This window comes from Beauveria bassiana, assembly GCF_000280675.1.
Source record: "Beauveria bassiana ARSEF 2860 unplaced genomic scaffold BBA_S00018, whole genome shotgun sequence".
Classification (NCBI taxonomy): domain Eukaryota; kingdom Fungi; phylum Ascomycota; class Sordariomycetes; order Hypocreales; family Cordycipitaceae; genus Beauveria; species Beauveria bassiana.
The window spans coordinates 420,139-435,138 of NW_007930853.1; the positions used below are offsets into that span (position 1 = coordinate 420,139).

At 53.6% G+C, this 15,000-nt stretch overlaps 5 protein-coding genes across 5 annotated transcripts; 3 read left to right on the top strand and 2 right to left on the bottom strand.

Moving 5' to 3' along the window:
- Positions 1–179: 179 nt before the first annotated feature.
- Positions 180–1,756, bottom strand: BBA_06337 (transmembrane amino acid transporter; the record flags this gene model as incomplete). The annotated part of the gene is made up of 2 exons (XM_008601434.1): positions 180–266; positions 341–1,756. The coding sequence occupies 2 exons, from the start codon at positions 1,754–1,756 to the stop codon at positions 180–182; spliced, it is 1,503 nt and encodes a 500-aa protein (XP_008599656.1).
- A 3,970-nt stretch (positions 1,757–5,726) lies between these two features.
- On the top strand, positions 5,727–7,040 carry BBA_06338 (uncharacterized protein; the record flags this gene model as incomplete). The annotated part of the gene is made up of 1 exon (XM_008601435.1): positions 5,727–7,040. The coding sequence occupies one exon, from the start codon at positions 5,727–5,729 to the stop codon at positions 7,038–7,040; it is 1,314 nt and encodes a 437-aa protein (XP_008599657.1).
- A 297-nt stretch (positions 7,041–7,337) lies between these two features.
- BBA_06339 (major facilitator superfamily transporter) lies at positions 7,338–8,795 on the bottom strand (the record flags this gene model as incomplete). Its single annotated transcript, XM_008601436.1, has 2 exons — positions 7,338–7,505; positions 7,572–8,795. The coding sequence occupies 2 exons, from the start codon at positions 8,793–8,795 to the stop codon at positions 7,338–7,340; spliced, it is 1,392 nt and encodes a 463-aa protein (XP_008599658.1).
- Positions 8,796–9,428: 633 nt separating this feature from the next.
- On the top strand, positions 9,429–10,534 carry BBA_06340 (2OG-Fe(II) oxygenase superfamily protein; the record flags this gene model as incomplete). The annotated part of the gene is made up of 2 exons (XM_008601437.1): positions 9,429–9,470; positions 9,683–10,534. 2 exons carry the CDS (start codon positions 9,429–9,431, stop codon positions 10,532–10,534), a joined length of 894 nt encoding a protein of 297 aa, XP_008599659.1.
- A 2,791-nt stretch (positions 10,535–13,325) lies between these two features.
- On the top strand, positions 13,326–14,876 carry BBA_06341 (CFEM domain-containing protein; the record flags this gene model as incomplete). Its single annotated transcript, XM_008601438.1, has 3 exons — positions 13,326–13,508; positions 13,585–14,393; positions 14,456–14,876. 3 exons carry the CDS (start codon positions 13,326–13,328, stop codon positions 14,874–14,876), a joined length of 1,413 nt encoding a protein of 470 aa, XP_008599660.1.
- Positions 14,877–15,000: the final 124 nt, after the last annotated feature.

Here is a 15,000-nt window from a genome sequence, read left to right on the forward strand (position 1 = left end):
ACAGGCTTTACCCACCGTCGCACAGAAGGGCAGCTTGTTATGAAAAGATGAATTTTGCATTCAAGGATGCATCAAAGTCTATCGCAAAATAAAAAATAGTCATACTAGAAAAATGGCTGTTTAACTTTATAATACACTGTACGGGTATCGTATGGTTTCCATCAAATTCCTCAATTTCTTTAGTGGCCAGCGGCGGGATTGCCCACGTTGGGGAGCGGGCGGCAAGTAAATGGGCGATGAGTGTCGCCGTGTGTAGTTTGGTCAATCTATTTGTATGCCATTATTAGCCGTGAAAATGGGGAGAAATGGTGAACAAGAAAAGAAGAAAAAAAACACTTACAATGTCTTTAATTGTAGCATAAGTGCCAGCACCGAGAGTGATGATGCCAATGATGAAGGCGACAACGCTCCCAAGACTGATGAGGATATTCTTGCGCGAGTACCAGGGCCCTTCGCAGAGGAGATAGAACCACATGACGGCGGGAATCCAAAAGGAAAATCCCGACACGAAGAGAGCAGAGGCAAGCGACAGCAAGTCGGAGAAGATGGGGATAGCTTCAGCAATGATCCAAGCAATAATGGTAAAGACGGTGACGAGGGAGATCCACCAGAACCAGCCCCTGGGTGTATTGACATATCGCACAATGGACTTTTTCCAGATGCGGCCGTGGATATATCGCAGAGCCACGGTAGAGTTGATGGAACCAGAGATGAAAATGACGGGCAAGGCAACGCCAAATGCCACCTTGGAGATGGTGGGACCGGCGGAGAGCAGAGCTGGCGCAAGTACACTGCTTCCGATGAAGGCATAGCACAAGGCACCAGTCAGCGTATAAATGGCGATTTGGATGATGCCCGACGCCCAGATGGACTTCATGTAGTCGGTCGGGGTATGCATCTCGTCCATGAAGGAGAATTGGCCAATGGCGAAGCTAAAGGCAAAGATGATGTTGCTGACGGCGACGAAACCTTCAGCGAAGCCGAGGCCCTCTTTGGGCATGGTCCGCCAATCGACTCCCTTGAGACCGTGGTCGCTGTTTGTAGCCTGGACACCCGTGGCAATAATGGTGATGCCAATGGCGACAATAATGGACACGAAGTCAATGTAGCCGAGGATGGCAACCTCGGTGAAGGAGGGAGGAATGGCAAGTATCAGCAGGATGATGGCGGAAATGGCCGAAAAGGCAACGGAGCAGACGCGGCCATTGTTGAGATCTCCCAGGGCGATGCTGCCCGTCAGCGCGTGGGAGCCGACAACCATGACAAGCTCGAGGACCATGGCCGCGCCAAAGAGCTCGTAGCCGAAGCGACCGAGCAGCAGACGCCCAGCGTCGGCGTAGCTGGCGGCTTCGGGGTACTTTAGCTTGACCTGGCCGACGATCCAGCTGGTGAAGATGGCGATGAGGCCGAGCGTGATTGTGAGGAAGACGCCGGGAAACATGCCGAGCGTGTCGTAGGCCTTGGGCAGGCTGAGGGCGCCGAGGGCGACGGCCTCGACAATGGTGACGACGGCGAGGCGCTTCCAGCCGAGACGGTGAAAGTGGGCGTTGCCAGAGGCGGCGAGCTGCTTCATCTGGTCATTGTCGAGCTCGTCGCTCTGCTCAAAGCCGAGCTCGGCGTCTTGCTGCTGCATCGACATGGGCATGAGGGCGCCTTGCCGGTTTCCAGTAGCCTGCTTGGTGGGCGTGCTGCTCTTGCTGCCATAGTCGTCAATGGACGAAGGCGTCGGAGCCTCATGGGGTTGTGCCGCCGACATGTTGAGATTGTCGGGTCCGGATTCGTAGCACAAACGAAGCGGACGGTTTTTGAAGAAGAAGGCTTGCTGAGAGAAAGTTGCCCAGTATTATGGAAAAAGTCTAGTTGTCGCGGCAAAGGTAGATGTGAGAGGATGTGGTGAATGTGGCAAGGATGTGTTAAGATGGTAAAGATGTGGTGAAGATGTGGTAGATGGACAAAGTTGGGGTTGTTTAGGAGGGACTCGTCAAGGCGGGCGACTGCGGCTCTTTTCTATACCGTATAACCAACTTTGTTTCCCCGCAAACAAAAGAAATGAACGAGACAGATGACAAGGAGGAACCTGGTCCGGGGAAAATGCGACCTGGAGAAAAAAAGATGAAATAGAAAACTTTTTGGGATCCCCAAGGGCCAAGCGGCGCGGTCATGACCCACACACAACTCCTCAACTAACACGAACAAATGACCCTTCCAACGTTACTAGGTAGTTGCTTGGTTACCGCCTATCAGAGTGCTCCTGACGGCAGCTAGCGTCTAGAACCGGCATTCTGTACTTGGCAAGGCGCGCGTGGCGTCCGCCTCAACAACCCAGAGAGGGAAAAAGTCGAAAATTTTTAACGTGGTGGCTTGCCAGGGGTTAGTTTTTTGGGGGTTTCCGTGTTCCGAGAACCGACTGACTTGTGCAGATTTTGTCTCACGATAATCCCGTACAAAAACCCGTGTTGAACGAGAACAACCACCGACGTCAACGAGCTGTTGGTTCTTTGCGCCAATTGACCACCCAAGAGAGTCGCCGTTAATAATTATTGGCAATCCAACAGGCCCGACAGCATACGCCCTCTCCCCCTTCCCAAATCAGACGACCCTGCAGGCAAAATAGCGGAGTTATGAGGAGGCTATATCCCAGCAAACGGGCTCGCTCACACGACGAACCCCACTGGAGAAATTTCGCATTGGTCATTTACTAGGCGTCGCGTGATGAGGATTGAGGGTACTGATAAAGGTTGCGTGGTTTTTTTTTTTCCTGCCAGCCTGGGCCCCCGCGAGTCAGTGGCTAGTTTTTCATTATCAAACAAGGGGAAACCCCAAATTTGATTATGCAGTTATGCTGCCACTTTTTTCCCCATACCCCAACTATGACCGATGTCGCCGAGGGACCGGAGGTGACCGTAATAGGACGGAAGCTCACCGGGACCAGCTCAATTGACTCCAACTCTTGATTATAGAATTGTGCGGATATACTCGGCACAAGGCTCTCTGCAAGACTGGGATAACTAGTTAGTACTGCTTGGTTGAAAGCGTAGTCAAGATGCGACCGTGACCATCTACCGTCGGTGTGCCCCCTGGGGATTGCATCTCCGACAGGAATGGTGGACACGCCCAAGTGGAATCAAAACAATCATTTGTATATCCCTTATCCGTTGAGTCTTGACTCTTGACACTGCCCTGGCAGTGGGCAACAGGTGTCGTATTATAATTACGCCCTGCAACCTGACTCTTGGATATTATCAGCCTTGGCTGTCCCCGACTTGAGGCTCAACACGATCAAAAAAACACCATACGTCATACCGTGGCGCTACCACACTTTTCTTGGCTCAGCACGGGATTCGAAGCCACCATGCAGTAGCGGCGATGGGCGCCATGCTTGGCTGACCGATCGCTTTAGCTGTTTTCTTCATGGATAGAAACTGACAACAAAGGAAAAAAAAAAAACTCGAGATGGTAGTTGTGCAAATCGCTTCAACAGAATCAAAAACGGGCCAACGGTAGCACAAGGTCAGCTGGGACTCAGCCCTAGCTGAAGCATATAGCACATTTGAGGCACCTAAAAGAAAGCACTCAGGGGCCCCCCCGGTCAAGCACCACCTATTCACGGGGCACTGAGCAATGACCAAGGGAGGGAGGGGGGGATATTTCTGGTTTTGAAAAAGCACAAACTCAGAGTCGTGTCGAAAACAGCGCCCGAGAAATAGTTAAATACAGTAAATATCTTGCAAACATGATCTTCCGATCCGTCTGGTGTCTCGCCGACTGTCACGGTTGCATCAGACATCGGGCGCCTAGGGATCCGGTGCTTGGGGTGCTTGGGTCCGAGGGCTCCTCGGCGCACGAGGAAACCCTGTTCTCGCCTTCCAGAAGCCTTTTCCATTCACCAACTACCTATAGTTGGACCCACCGCTCGTAATCAAACTTTGGGCGGGCACTGCCACCATGTTTTGCTGCTGCCCTAAAAAAAAAAAAAAATCATTAGAACTGATTCGCGTTCTTTGTCCAAGTTGCTGTGTATCAACGTTTTCGCAATGTTGTCAGGACTGAGCGTAAATCGAAATCGGGGGCATCTCCCGAGGCGTTCCTCAAGGCAGAACGCACTTGTCTCAGTTCAGGCTCGAAAATGTAGGCGGCGATTTGCTCGGATTTGGCGTGTGTGGGCCAAGGCATACGTATGCATTTACTCAGATTGCGCGCGCCAACTTGCAGGCTGTCAGCCCACCAACTTGTAGGCATTTCACTAAACGTTAGCTGCAGGTCGACGTGGTCAGTCTTGAGACGACTGGTATTCATGATTTTTTTTCTACTGTGTGTATGCATGTGTCTTGTCTAGCATATTCTGCTCCTATGCAGAGGGATTGGCCCAGCCATCATTGTCATGGTAAATTTCAACGACGCAACTGTTACCACTAACCCGTTTTTCTTCACACCGGGGAAGGGGGGGTTTGAAACAGCGTTGAAAATTTAAAGGAAATTGTTTTAGCGGCTGTGCTGTGGCGTTTGCGCGTCGCATCGTGGCTGCGCGTAATTCAGTCTTGAGACAAGATGACTGGAGGAACTTTTGATTATTACTCCATGCCCTGATGGTGGTTGCATCATTTTGGCAAAATTCCCACTTTGTCATTCAAAGACATGCAAAAAAACAAGTTTCAGACGCAAGCTTGTCGCTGACATTATTACTACACCAAGAGATCCGCAGAGAGATGATGCACGGCCACTAGAACAAGACCTGGACTCGGACAGAACCTGGCTGAGCTACAATAGGGTAGACGCTTGTGAAGCTGCGCCATGAACGACTCGCAACACTCGTTTGGGGTTGAAGCCGTTCACGCCAAAGCTAAAATCCTTCGTCAATCGTAGAATAAAAAAAAATACACACACACACACAAGGCTGTCGCTACCAAAGTCTGGGCGATTCGCCGATGACAAGGCTGCTACGCCACGCAAGCAATACGATCGGACCGGGCAGCCATGCAGCGCTAGAATGACCATCATCACTGACTTGAAGGCGCTGTGATTTGCTGCGTCGGCGTACTGGTCTTCGTATGACAAGACGTCAACGTCACCGACGCAAACTTTTGCCGGCGCCGCCCCATCTCATCACCTGTTTTCCTCCTATGGCTAGTTAGTTTGGATGCACTGCAGGCCAAGCTTTTTTCTTCGGGGGATAGAATAAGCCCGGGTCCCTTGTATGTATCGCCGCCGCCCAAACGAGCATTACTTGTACATGTTCTCTGGTTCGTCGACTCGGGAGCGCCCCCCCCCCCCCCCGAGCGGCCAAGCCGGGAAGCGAAACAGTCTGACTGCGTGGCCTCAGCCCTACTCTGAACAAATTACAGCGCCGCCTCCACCCTCCCTAGCCGATCAACTAATTCGTTTCGGGCCCCCGGCTGGCCGCAGCGAGGAGTGCGAGGGCTTCATCTGCCTTCCGCATCGAGCCCAGCATGTATGTAGCGACGGCCGTCCTACCGCCACAGCTGCGCCCACGCTGGTGGCATGCAGGCAGAGGCGGAGCACAAGGAGTCTTTGTACCGGTCAGACAAGCCCAAGGCACAAGCCTAATAAATAAAAGGAAAAGAAAAAAAAGGGCTTGATTTCTTGACTGGCAGGTTGTCATATATGGCACACCCCTTCCTCCGCCTTGTCCATTCAGTAGAAACGTTCCTCCCATTTGCCCGCATCTTCATACACCAATACTCAACTCTTGTTTTCATAATCCAGACATGATGCTGAGAAACTATCTATACCCAGAGAGCGCCAGTACCGCCTCGAGCTCGATTTCGGGCATGTCGACTCGTCCATGCGCACTCATCGACACAGTCTGTGCCGCGGCCTCGAACAATACTGGTCCGCGAGTCTCTGGGCTGCCCAACTTGTCTTTTCGCTGCAAGCCCAAGACAGCAGGCCCTCGCACGTCCATGGATACGCGTACCACCGGTAGCAGCATCGATGGCTACGCTTCGAGCACCCAAACGTCCGAAAGCCGCAGCTCATCCTGCGGCAGCGACGACTTTGACAGCTCCTATCATCAGTTTAGCCGCACCGCGCACATGGGCATCCTCGATCCCAGCTACAAACTCTTTGTCAGCCAGCAAGGCCATGGATCGTTGGTGTACAAGGTCAAGAGTGGTGTGGCCGTCATTGCAGGTGACCCTCTCTGCTCACCCGCCCAGATCCAGCCTCTTCTCGACGAGTTTCAACAGTTTCGCGGCAGTCGACGTCTCCGAATCGTTTATATAGGAGCTAGCGCCGCCTTTGCAGAGCAGTCACAGAAAAAGGGCTGTGTGACGATGCATTTCGGGCGCGAACGCGTCTTGAATCCTCTTACAAACCCGCTGCTCAAGAACAAGGCAGGAAAGCGCACAATCAGCCAGTGCCGCCAGCTCTTGGACCCTGATCGCGGCGGCGTCTCGGTTGGAATCTACGCGCCCAGTGTTGATGGATATGACGTAGCCCTCGAAACAGAGTTGCAAGCAGTCTACGATGGTTGGCGCGCGCAGCGCGACACCTCCCGGCCACCCAATGCACAAGCTTTTATTACACAGTACGACCTATTCTCCCGACCAGACATTACAATGTTTCTCTACACATGCGACCGTGACGGTCATGCCAACGGCATTGCTGGTCTACGATATCTAGGCGCCAACAATGGATTCCAGTTGGATCCTTGCGTTGCTTCCGAAGACGCCCCTCGCGGCATCACCGATCTTCTCGTCATCTCCGCCATGCAGCTGCTGCGCAGCAGCGGCGTCTCATATCTCAGCCTCGGGTTCGAACCATATGGGGAGCTCAAGGACGTCACTGGTGGCGAGGGCTTGCTCGCAAAGCTGACACGTGATGGCTATCGTCGCGTGATGGGATCAATCAAGGCGTCAGGGAAGCAAACACACAACGACAAGCTGCGGCCAGACGAAGAGCAAGAGTCGGGACTGTACATTGTCCTACCTCGAGGTCTATTGCACATGAGAGAGATTAGCGCCTTGGTCAAGGTGGCCAATGTCGATGTCACAAGTATATTCTCTCGGAAACGGGTATAGTGTCACGCCCGGCTTCGGCGTCTAGCTGCAAGCACATACACACATACATGTATTATTATTATTTTCTGGAGTTGGCACGGGGCTCGGCAAAATGTTTCTTCTTTGTACAGGATTTAAACATTCGCTACCATGTTTTCATTAGCTTACTTTTATCTTCAGTCTAGTCCTTCCATCAATTGTCCATGTTTTCGTCAATTCATTTCATCGTCTATTGCATTTCGTCCAACGTCACGCCCATCCGAAAAGAGGGATCGCTACTGAGTTTAATACGCTCAAAGACTTGGCCCAGCACCACTTTTAAACTTTGCCTAGCAGAGGCACGTTCATTCGGAGTCGCATGGCAGCTACCAAGACGGCAGCCGCAAATGCAAGGGAGCCGGCATAAAACATGGCTGGACGATATGCGTGTAAGCCGCCCTCCTGGCCGCCATACGCATCCAGAATATAACCAGCGATTGGAGCACCCTGTGTAGGCAACCGTTAGAACCACGCGAGACGATTTTACGAACAAAAGTATGCAAAAAACTTTACCATGAGATAACCTCCAGCCCATCCGGTGACTATCATGCCCAAGGCGACAACCACTCGCGCAGAGCCAAAGACGTTGCCCACTACCGTCGGTATGGTGGAAAAGAAGCCACCATTGGCAGCGCCGTTCAAAACGGCAAACACGGCCAGCGGCCCCACGGTAGTCGAGGTTGGCCACAAGACCAACATGCCTAGGGAGCTGACCAGCAGACAGCCAAACATGGTGTTGATGGGCCCGGCTTTGTCGGAGAGAAGGCCGCACAGAATGCGTCCGACCGCAGAGGAAAAATTAAAGCCGGCAAGAAGAGCAGCGCCGGTGCCGGCAGACAGGCCCAGCGAGCTGCTGTAAAGCGGCAGGAAAAAGGCCGGCACGAGCAGCGGAAACGTGGCGATGGCGCCGGCGACAAACATGAGGCTGAAGCGGACATCTCTAAAGAGCCGCCACTCAATCGTGCCGACCACGGCGACGGCGCTGCGCTCCTTTATGAAAACCGCGGCCGGCAGTCCCGTCGCCAGCGTCGCGAGCCCCATGACGCGGTAGGCCCAGGCGGCGCCGAAGCGCTGAATCAAGAGGCCCTCGACAATGGTGATGATGGCGCCGCCGAGCCCGCCGCCCGCAAAGACGAGCCCGTTGGCGAGCCCCCTGCGGCGCTTGAACCACTGCGCGGGCGTGACGGAGCACACGGTGAAGCAAAGGCTCATGCCGACGCCGAGCATGACGCCGGCCGTCACGTACAGGCCCGGCAGGCTGGCGGCGGTGACGCAGAAGCCGCTGAGGATCTGGGCGAGGCCAATGACGGAGATGCCCGCGACGGCGGTCCAGCGCGCGCCGAGGCGGCGCACGATGCGCGCGTTGGGCATGGCCATGACGCTGATGAGCGTCGCGGGGATGGAGCCGGCAAAGGAGAGCGCGGAGGGGGAGCCGAGCCCCGCGTCGTCGACGAGGGCGGACTGCATCACGCCCCAGCTGTAGTTGACGCCCGTCAGCCAAAAAGAGACGACGGCGCAGGCGCAGATGACGACCCAGCCGTGGCCGCCGTCGGGGACGGTGCTGTCGGCGATGCGGGAGGCTTCGAGGATGGGGTCCAGGTCGCTGTCGGACGAGTCCGGGGCTGCCAATGCGCCGCGGAGCTGGATTGTGTTGGTGGTGGTTGTCCGTTGCTGTTGCTCATTACGATGGTTGTTGCCCAGCTCCAAGGCCGTGCTGGTTGTCGACGTCGTTGTCATTGCTTTGGTTGCCATCGTTTAACGAAAGGGAAAAGGCCAAAATGTGTGTATGCAATGGGCAACTGTTCTCGCAAAAGCTGGGAAAACAGCAACAGGGAAAAGCGAGATTGTAGTTTACAGTCAGTCTTTGCAATGCTGACAACAGCGAAAAGAGGAATGGATTGTATTCAACGTCTTGCAAAGCTGGCAACAGCAGAAGAAGAAGAAGTGGATTGTATTCACCGTCTTACATGCAGAACTACGAGGCGGACACTGACAAACTACCTATTCTTCCCCCTCTTCAACAAGGCCCACTGGTCATGACTCCATATTGAAGAAAGGTTTGCTCGAATGGACGAATGAGGTCTCCAATGTTTTTGGGCCGGCATTACTCGGAGTAGCGAGCCTAAAGAGGTAGTTTCTTCGCGCCTTTTTCTTTTCAAGCCGCATCTCTATTTCAGTTTAGCTCGCGGCAAGCGTTCCGGCCACAGGTTCCGGCCCTCGATAAATCCACTTTCGGTGGCGCCATTGATCACGCCAAGATGCGGTGTCGGAGGCGAGATGCCGCCAGCTTGGTGAAGAGGACACGGGAGTTACTTGTGTTGGGCATGATGGATGTTGATTCCGGCTAGGTGAATGTGAGATGTAGTCTACATGGCTGGTGAAATGGTCATGTCTGCATATGTTGGTTGCGGTGTAAGTCGAGCGAGCTAGGAGCGACCAAGACAACTCGTCGCGTATTCAGCACACAAGCGAGATGGTGCGGCTAAATGAGTGCAAATGACCTCGAAATATACTCAAAAAAGAAAAAAATGCATCACTTTCTCCTTTGGGAACTATCTCTGTGAATAGATGCAATATCGAAACTGCATGCGTGCAGAGTAGATCACGTGATTTACCTCAAAAAGGCTGGCAACATTTCTCGCACACAAGTTCACAATCGACGAGAGTCAGGGCCGGACCTTGAAGCGTTGCACCAACTTCCAATGGAGCCGCTCGACACCGAGCCGGCCGGTCTTTTCGTGCACAAAGACTTTATATCCAAAGAACACGAAGAGACCATCCTGCAAATCCTTTGCGACCAGCTCGACTGGCCGGACCGCAAGGGCCGTCGCTCGCTACACTACGGCTACACATTTAGCTACAAGACGTTTGCCATTGACACGGACGTGCCGCACGCGCCGTTTCCGGACTGGCTGCTGCCGCTGCTCCCGGCCGACGAGGGCCGTCCGCCGGACCAGGTCTGCGTGCAGCACTACCCGCCCGGGACGGGCATCCCGCCGCACGCCGACACGCACAGCGCGTTTGACCAGCTGTACTCGTTATCGCTCGGGTCGCCGGTGCTGATGCAGTTTTGCCGCCCCGGCGGCGTCGGTGGCGGCGGTGGCGGCGGTGGTGATGGCAGCGCCGCGCGGGGGGAGGCCATCAAGGTCGACGTTGATCTGGCGCCGCGGAGCATGATGCGCATGTCTGGCGACGCGCGGCTGCACTGGACGCACGGGATCCGCGCGCGCAAGACGGATACGCTGGTGGAGGAGGCTTTCGACGACGACGGGGAGGAGCAGAAGAAGACGTCGGCGGTGGTGGTGCGCCCGCGGAGGGATCGCTGGAGCATCACGTATCGCTGGCTGCGCGAGGGCGGCGTGTGCGAGTGCGGCGACGAGAGGCTGTGCGACACGGCGCAGCGCAGAATGGGCGTGGAGCGCGAGTACCGTTGGAAGGCGGCCGAGGGCAAGTCGTCGCCCGAGGACACAGGATAACGCGTCGATGGGTGGCGCGTTGGAAAGAAATTGGACAAGGGGAAAAAAAAGATCAGCGAACTCAATGGACGATTACGTTGCGGCCAAAACAGACAAATAACGAGAGCCGGAGGATTCTCGGGCAGTCGCGGTTACATGTCTGCGCCTTTATAAATGGATTGTCATGATGGTCGGGCACGGACAGCGAAAGGCGAGCCCAGAACTCTGGACATCAACGTAACCGAAGAGGGCGTCCAGACGTTCTCCAGTTCTTACTAGTCAGCTCAGTGGAAGGGATTTGCGGCCATGCTCGGTTTCAAAACCCAGCAAAATGCAACAGCCGACGCGTAGGCGATGTTGCATAGCCCGTTGCCGTTGCGATACACATGCTTTGATGTGCGGGCGGCCGCATGTCGATCCCGGGGAAAGGCTCCCCCTCTTCAGTACCACAGGGGAGGGAGGGATGGCCGAGCAGATATAACGGCTGGGACAGGCCGCCCCTTTTTAGTAGCGGAGTAGCGGGTTGACAAGCACACGGCAGGCTTGGCATCTTTGGGGGAAAAACGTTGGCAGTCAACCGCAGTATATACCCCCATTGCCTCCCCGGGTCAGCTTTTCAGACGCAGATGGAAAGAATCTACCTTTTTGGGTCGTTTGCTTGTGATGAACGTCAATGCGCTGAGACAAGGTGAGATGCTTGCAACGCCAACGGTCAAGACGGGAAATCGGAGTGAACCTGGCCGAAACCTTGGCATCATGTTGCACTCTGCTAAAAAAGAAGACGGAATCTTATTACGTGACATTTTTGTTTATATTCTTTCGGCAAGGAAAAATGGTAGTCAAAAAAAAGAGAAAAACTGTTCCTAAACTAATTAGAGGTAGTGGAACTTATCTGACCGGAGGCTGCAACACACGACTATTTACTAGTACTGGCTAGTTATGCGGCAGCGGCCCCGGCAATTGTCCCCCGCGGTCAACTGAGACATTGGCTAGGACTAGAGATGCCAACCAGATACTTTTTTTTTTTTTTTTTTGGAGAGAGAGAGGAAAAGAGACTTTTGCTTTCAATAGTATTGTTACATTGTAGACTGTGGTCCCGTCTAAGCTGTCTCGGTCGAAAGGGGTTAAAAAAAGAAAAAAAGTGAGACTTTTTGACTCGAAAAGAGCTTTTGTTTTAGATTGGGGGCCATTGTCCTTGACTTGTAAGCGAATCAATAAGAATGACTTGCTGCGCTGCATTTCACAGCAGCACACGACACGACACGTCAAGTAAAATTTTGTCACTCGTGTGTTTGTGCGGGCGCATCGCGATGTCGACGAGCCCCAACAAAGACGTTGCCGAGAGGGTTGACATTTCCGAGAGCGGGGGGGGGGCAAAAAGGAATTACCCGCTTTCCCTTCCCGCACCTCCCAATTTCAGTATTGTTGTAAACATCAGACTTTTTGCCAGACTGTCTGCTTTTGTTTCTTCTTCATTGGCTCCACAGTGGAAAATCTCATCTCTCTTTTTTCTATTTTGATTTTTTTTTTCCAATTTTTTAGCTTTCATCCTATCCAGTTCATCAGCATCAGTGCGCGCCATAGACGTCCGTGCTAGCCCCAACGGCGCATTAAAATCTAATTCTTTCCGCAGTACATTTTCATCCCTGATCCTGGCTCTTCTATTCCTAAAAGAGACGATAAAAAAAGAAAAAAAAAGAAGAAAAAACAATATACAGTAAACGAAATTGTGACAAACGGCCAAGGCTGATTTATGACAGCTTGGGCTCGGTTCGGCGGTTTCTTTCCTCCCCCCTTCCCCCCTCCTTCTTTCACATGGGACAAGACCAACTTCAGCTTTACAAACTCGACACAGGCAAAACAACAACCACTTTGCATGTAAAACCATGACAACGTACCGAGTAAGCGGTACTCTCCGTCATGACACATGGCCGCCGGTTCTTGCCTCGGCGCAAAGGAAGAAAACGGAATTCTGCGTGTCTTGTCTACTACTTCTCTACTGGTATAAGAACGCCATGTGGGGAAAAACTGAACAGACAGCCCATCTCTTTGGGTAAGGGCTTTGGTGGTGATGGTGGGCAGCCTTTGCTCATGGTTGGTTGTAAACACCACATCACCACTTTTTTTTCTGGCCTTTCTCGGCCCATCCGACCTGCCAGGACGTTTGCGGGGGTGGAGAAGAGACGGCAGGCAGGATGGCAGGCAGTCAGGCCTCTGGTCCGCCGGATCTTTCCACTCCTACCTAGGACGGGGACAACCCCTTCCGGCCCTCTTCCCCCCCCTGACTTTTGATGGCATGCAACATCAACTTTGCTGGTAATAGCCGGGCCGCAGTTGCCGACCTGGGCTCTCGGGACTGATGTCGTCCCTGTTGTTTGCCCTCTTTATTGTCCTATTTTCTTCAGTGTGGAGCGCCAAAAAAAAAACCCGTTCTGGGGCAGGCGTCTGTTCGAGGTGGAGGGTGAATTGGACGAGAGGCGCTGCGTAGTGTATAATAAGAAAGTCTGTGCCACCCAGCTCACGCAACGAAGCGGCAAATAGACTTTTTTGTATTTTTGTCGGGGCTCCTTCTGCGAGCTTTTTGTCCAACGAAGTTCGCAGACCCTTTTTAAATTCCTTCCCTCCTTTCGTCCTGTTCATCCCAACAATTTACCCATTCTCCCAATCGGCCGTTACGATTCGATCAAACCCGCATCGTCGCGGCGGTCATGTAAAGAAAAGAAGCGGTTTCCCGCCCAAAACCGCCGCCTGCGTGTGATTCCATCGCCTCTAGCCTATACCATACCATACAGAAACAGAAACAATGATCAATATGTATTCCGCAGGGCTGTCTCTGGGCCTTGCCGCAGCGTGGCTTGCAGGAGTTTGCCAGGGCCGAGACACGACATTAGCCAGCCAATTCGTCTCATCATTACAACATGGCGTCGCCTTCGATGAGGTGGCAATGCAAAGGCGTAATCTCTCGACAGTCTTGGATCAGATACCCTCGTGCGCAGTAAGTTGCTCTGTTATCAAAGGGGGGGCGGGAGAGAGGAAACGCCAAAGTCTAACCTCGCTCAAACTTTTGAAAGAAACCATGCATTGAACATGTCACAACCAAAGAGGCCTGCGCCGACGCAACCTGTCTCTGCAGCAACACCACGACGAGAAATACGGTCGAGTCGTGCGTCCAGGCCGCGTGCACCATGGCTGAGGGCATCACCACCATGAATCAAACCCAGGCCACGTGCGACCTCCCGCCGCGCGACCGCGCCACCTCATTCGACGTCACGTCCATTACGCTCTGCGCCATCACTGGCGTCATGGTCTTTGCGAGGCTCATCTTCAAAGTCTTTTACAGCTACACCGGCAAGCTCGGCCGCGACGACTGCTTCATCATCATCTCCATCTGCGTCGGCCTGCCCTGCACAATCATCAACAGCGTCGGCCTCACCCGCCACGGCCTCGGCAAGGACGTCTGGACCCTGACGCCCGACGTCATCGAGACGTTTGGCCGCTACTTTTACGCCCAGCAGATCCTCTACCTCTTCCTCGTCACCACCATCAAGCTCAGCCTGCTCTTCTTCTACCTGAGCATCTTTCCCGGCACCGGCGTCCGCGCCGTGCTCTGGCTGACCATGGCCGTCACGGGCCTCTTTGGGCTGACCTTTATGCTGCTGTCCGTGTTTCAGTGCATGCCCGTCGCCTTTTACTGGATGCGCTACGTCCAGCCCATCGAGGGCCACTGCACGAGAATCAACCTGCTGGGGTGGATACACGGCGGCGTCAGCACCGCCATTGACGTGTGGATGATTGGCATCCCGCTGTTTCAGATTCGCAAGCTGGAGCTGCACTGGAAGAAAAAGGTCGGTGCGACCATCATGTTCCTCACCGGCAGTTTGTAAGTTTGATCTAGGTCTTTTCATCTGCAAAGGGCACGCGCAAAAGGCTAACAGAACAAAGTGTCACCGTCGTTTCAGCGCTGCGGCTACGATCGCTCATTTACTTTGCCAACTCCATCAACCCGACCTGGGATGAATTGCCCTTGGCGCTATGGTCCACTATTGAAATCAATGTCGGTCTCATGTGCGCCTGCTTGCCGACATTGAGGCTCATCCTGGTGCGGATATGGCCCCGCGTGTTTGGTAGCACGCTGCGCTCTGCGTCCGAGAGGTCCGCCGTGTCGCACGCCACAAACGCGTCTGCACGCAAAGCAAAGCTCCGCATGACCAGCGTCGACACGGAAGAGTCGCCCATCACTCCCCGTTTACAGGAGGCTGACACGGCATATGAGCTCGAGGCCAAATACCCTACGTGGGAAGACCGCGATGATACCGATAATGCCGAAAACGTCCCGATAGAGGACGCTTGCCATGCTAGATAGTTGACGAAGAAAACTACCCATGTAAATAGTAAATATAATTATGGTATATAAGATATCAAACAGTATCAACAGTATACAAAAATAATTGCAATGCGCAATGTGCGCCGGATATTCTACCCAGAAA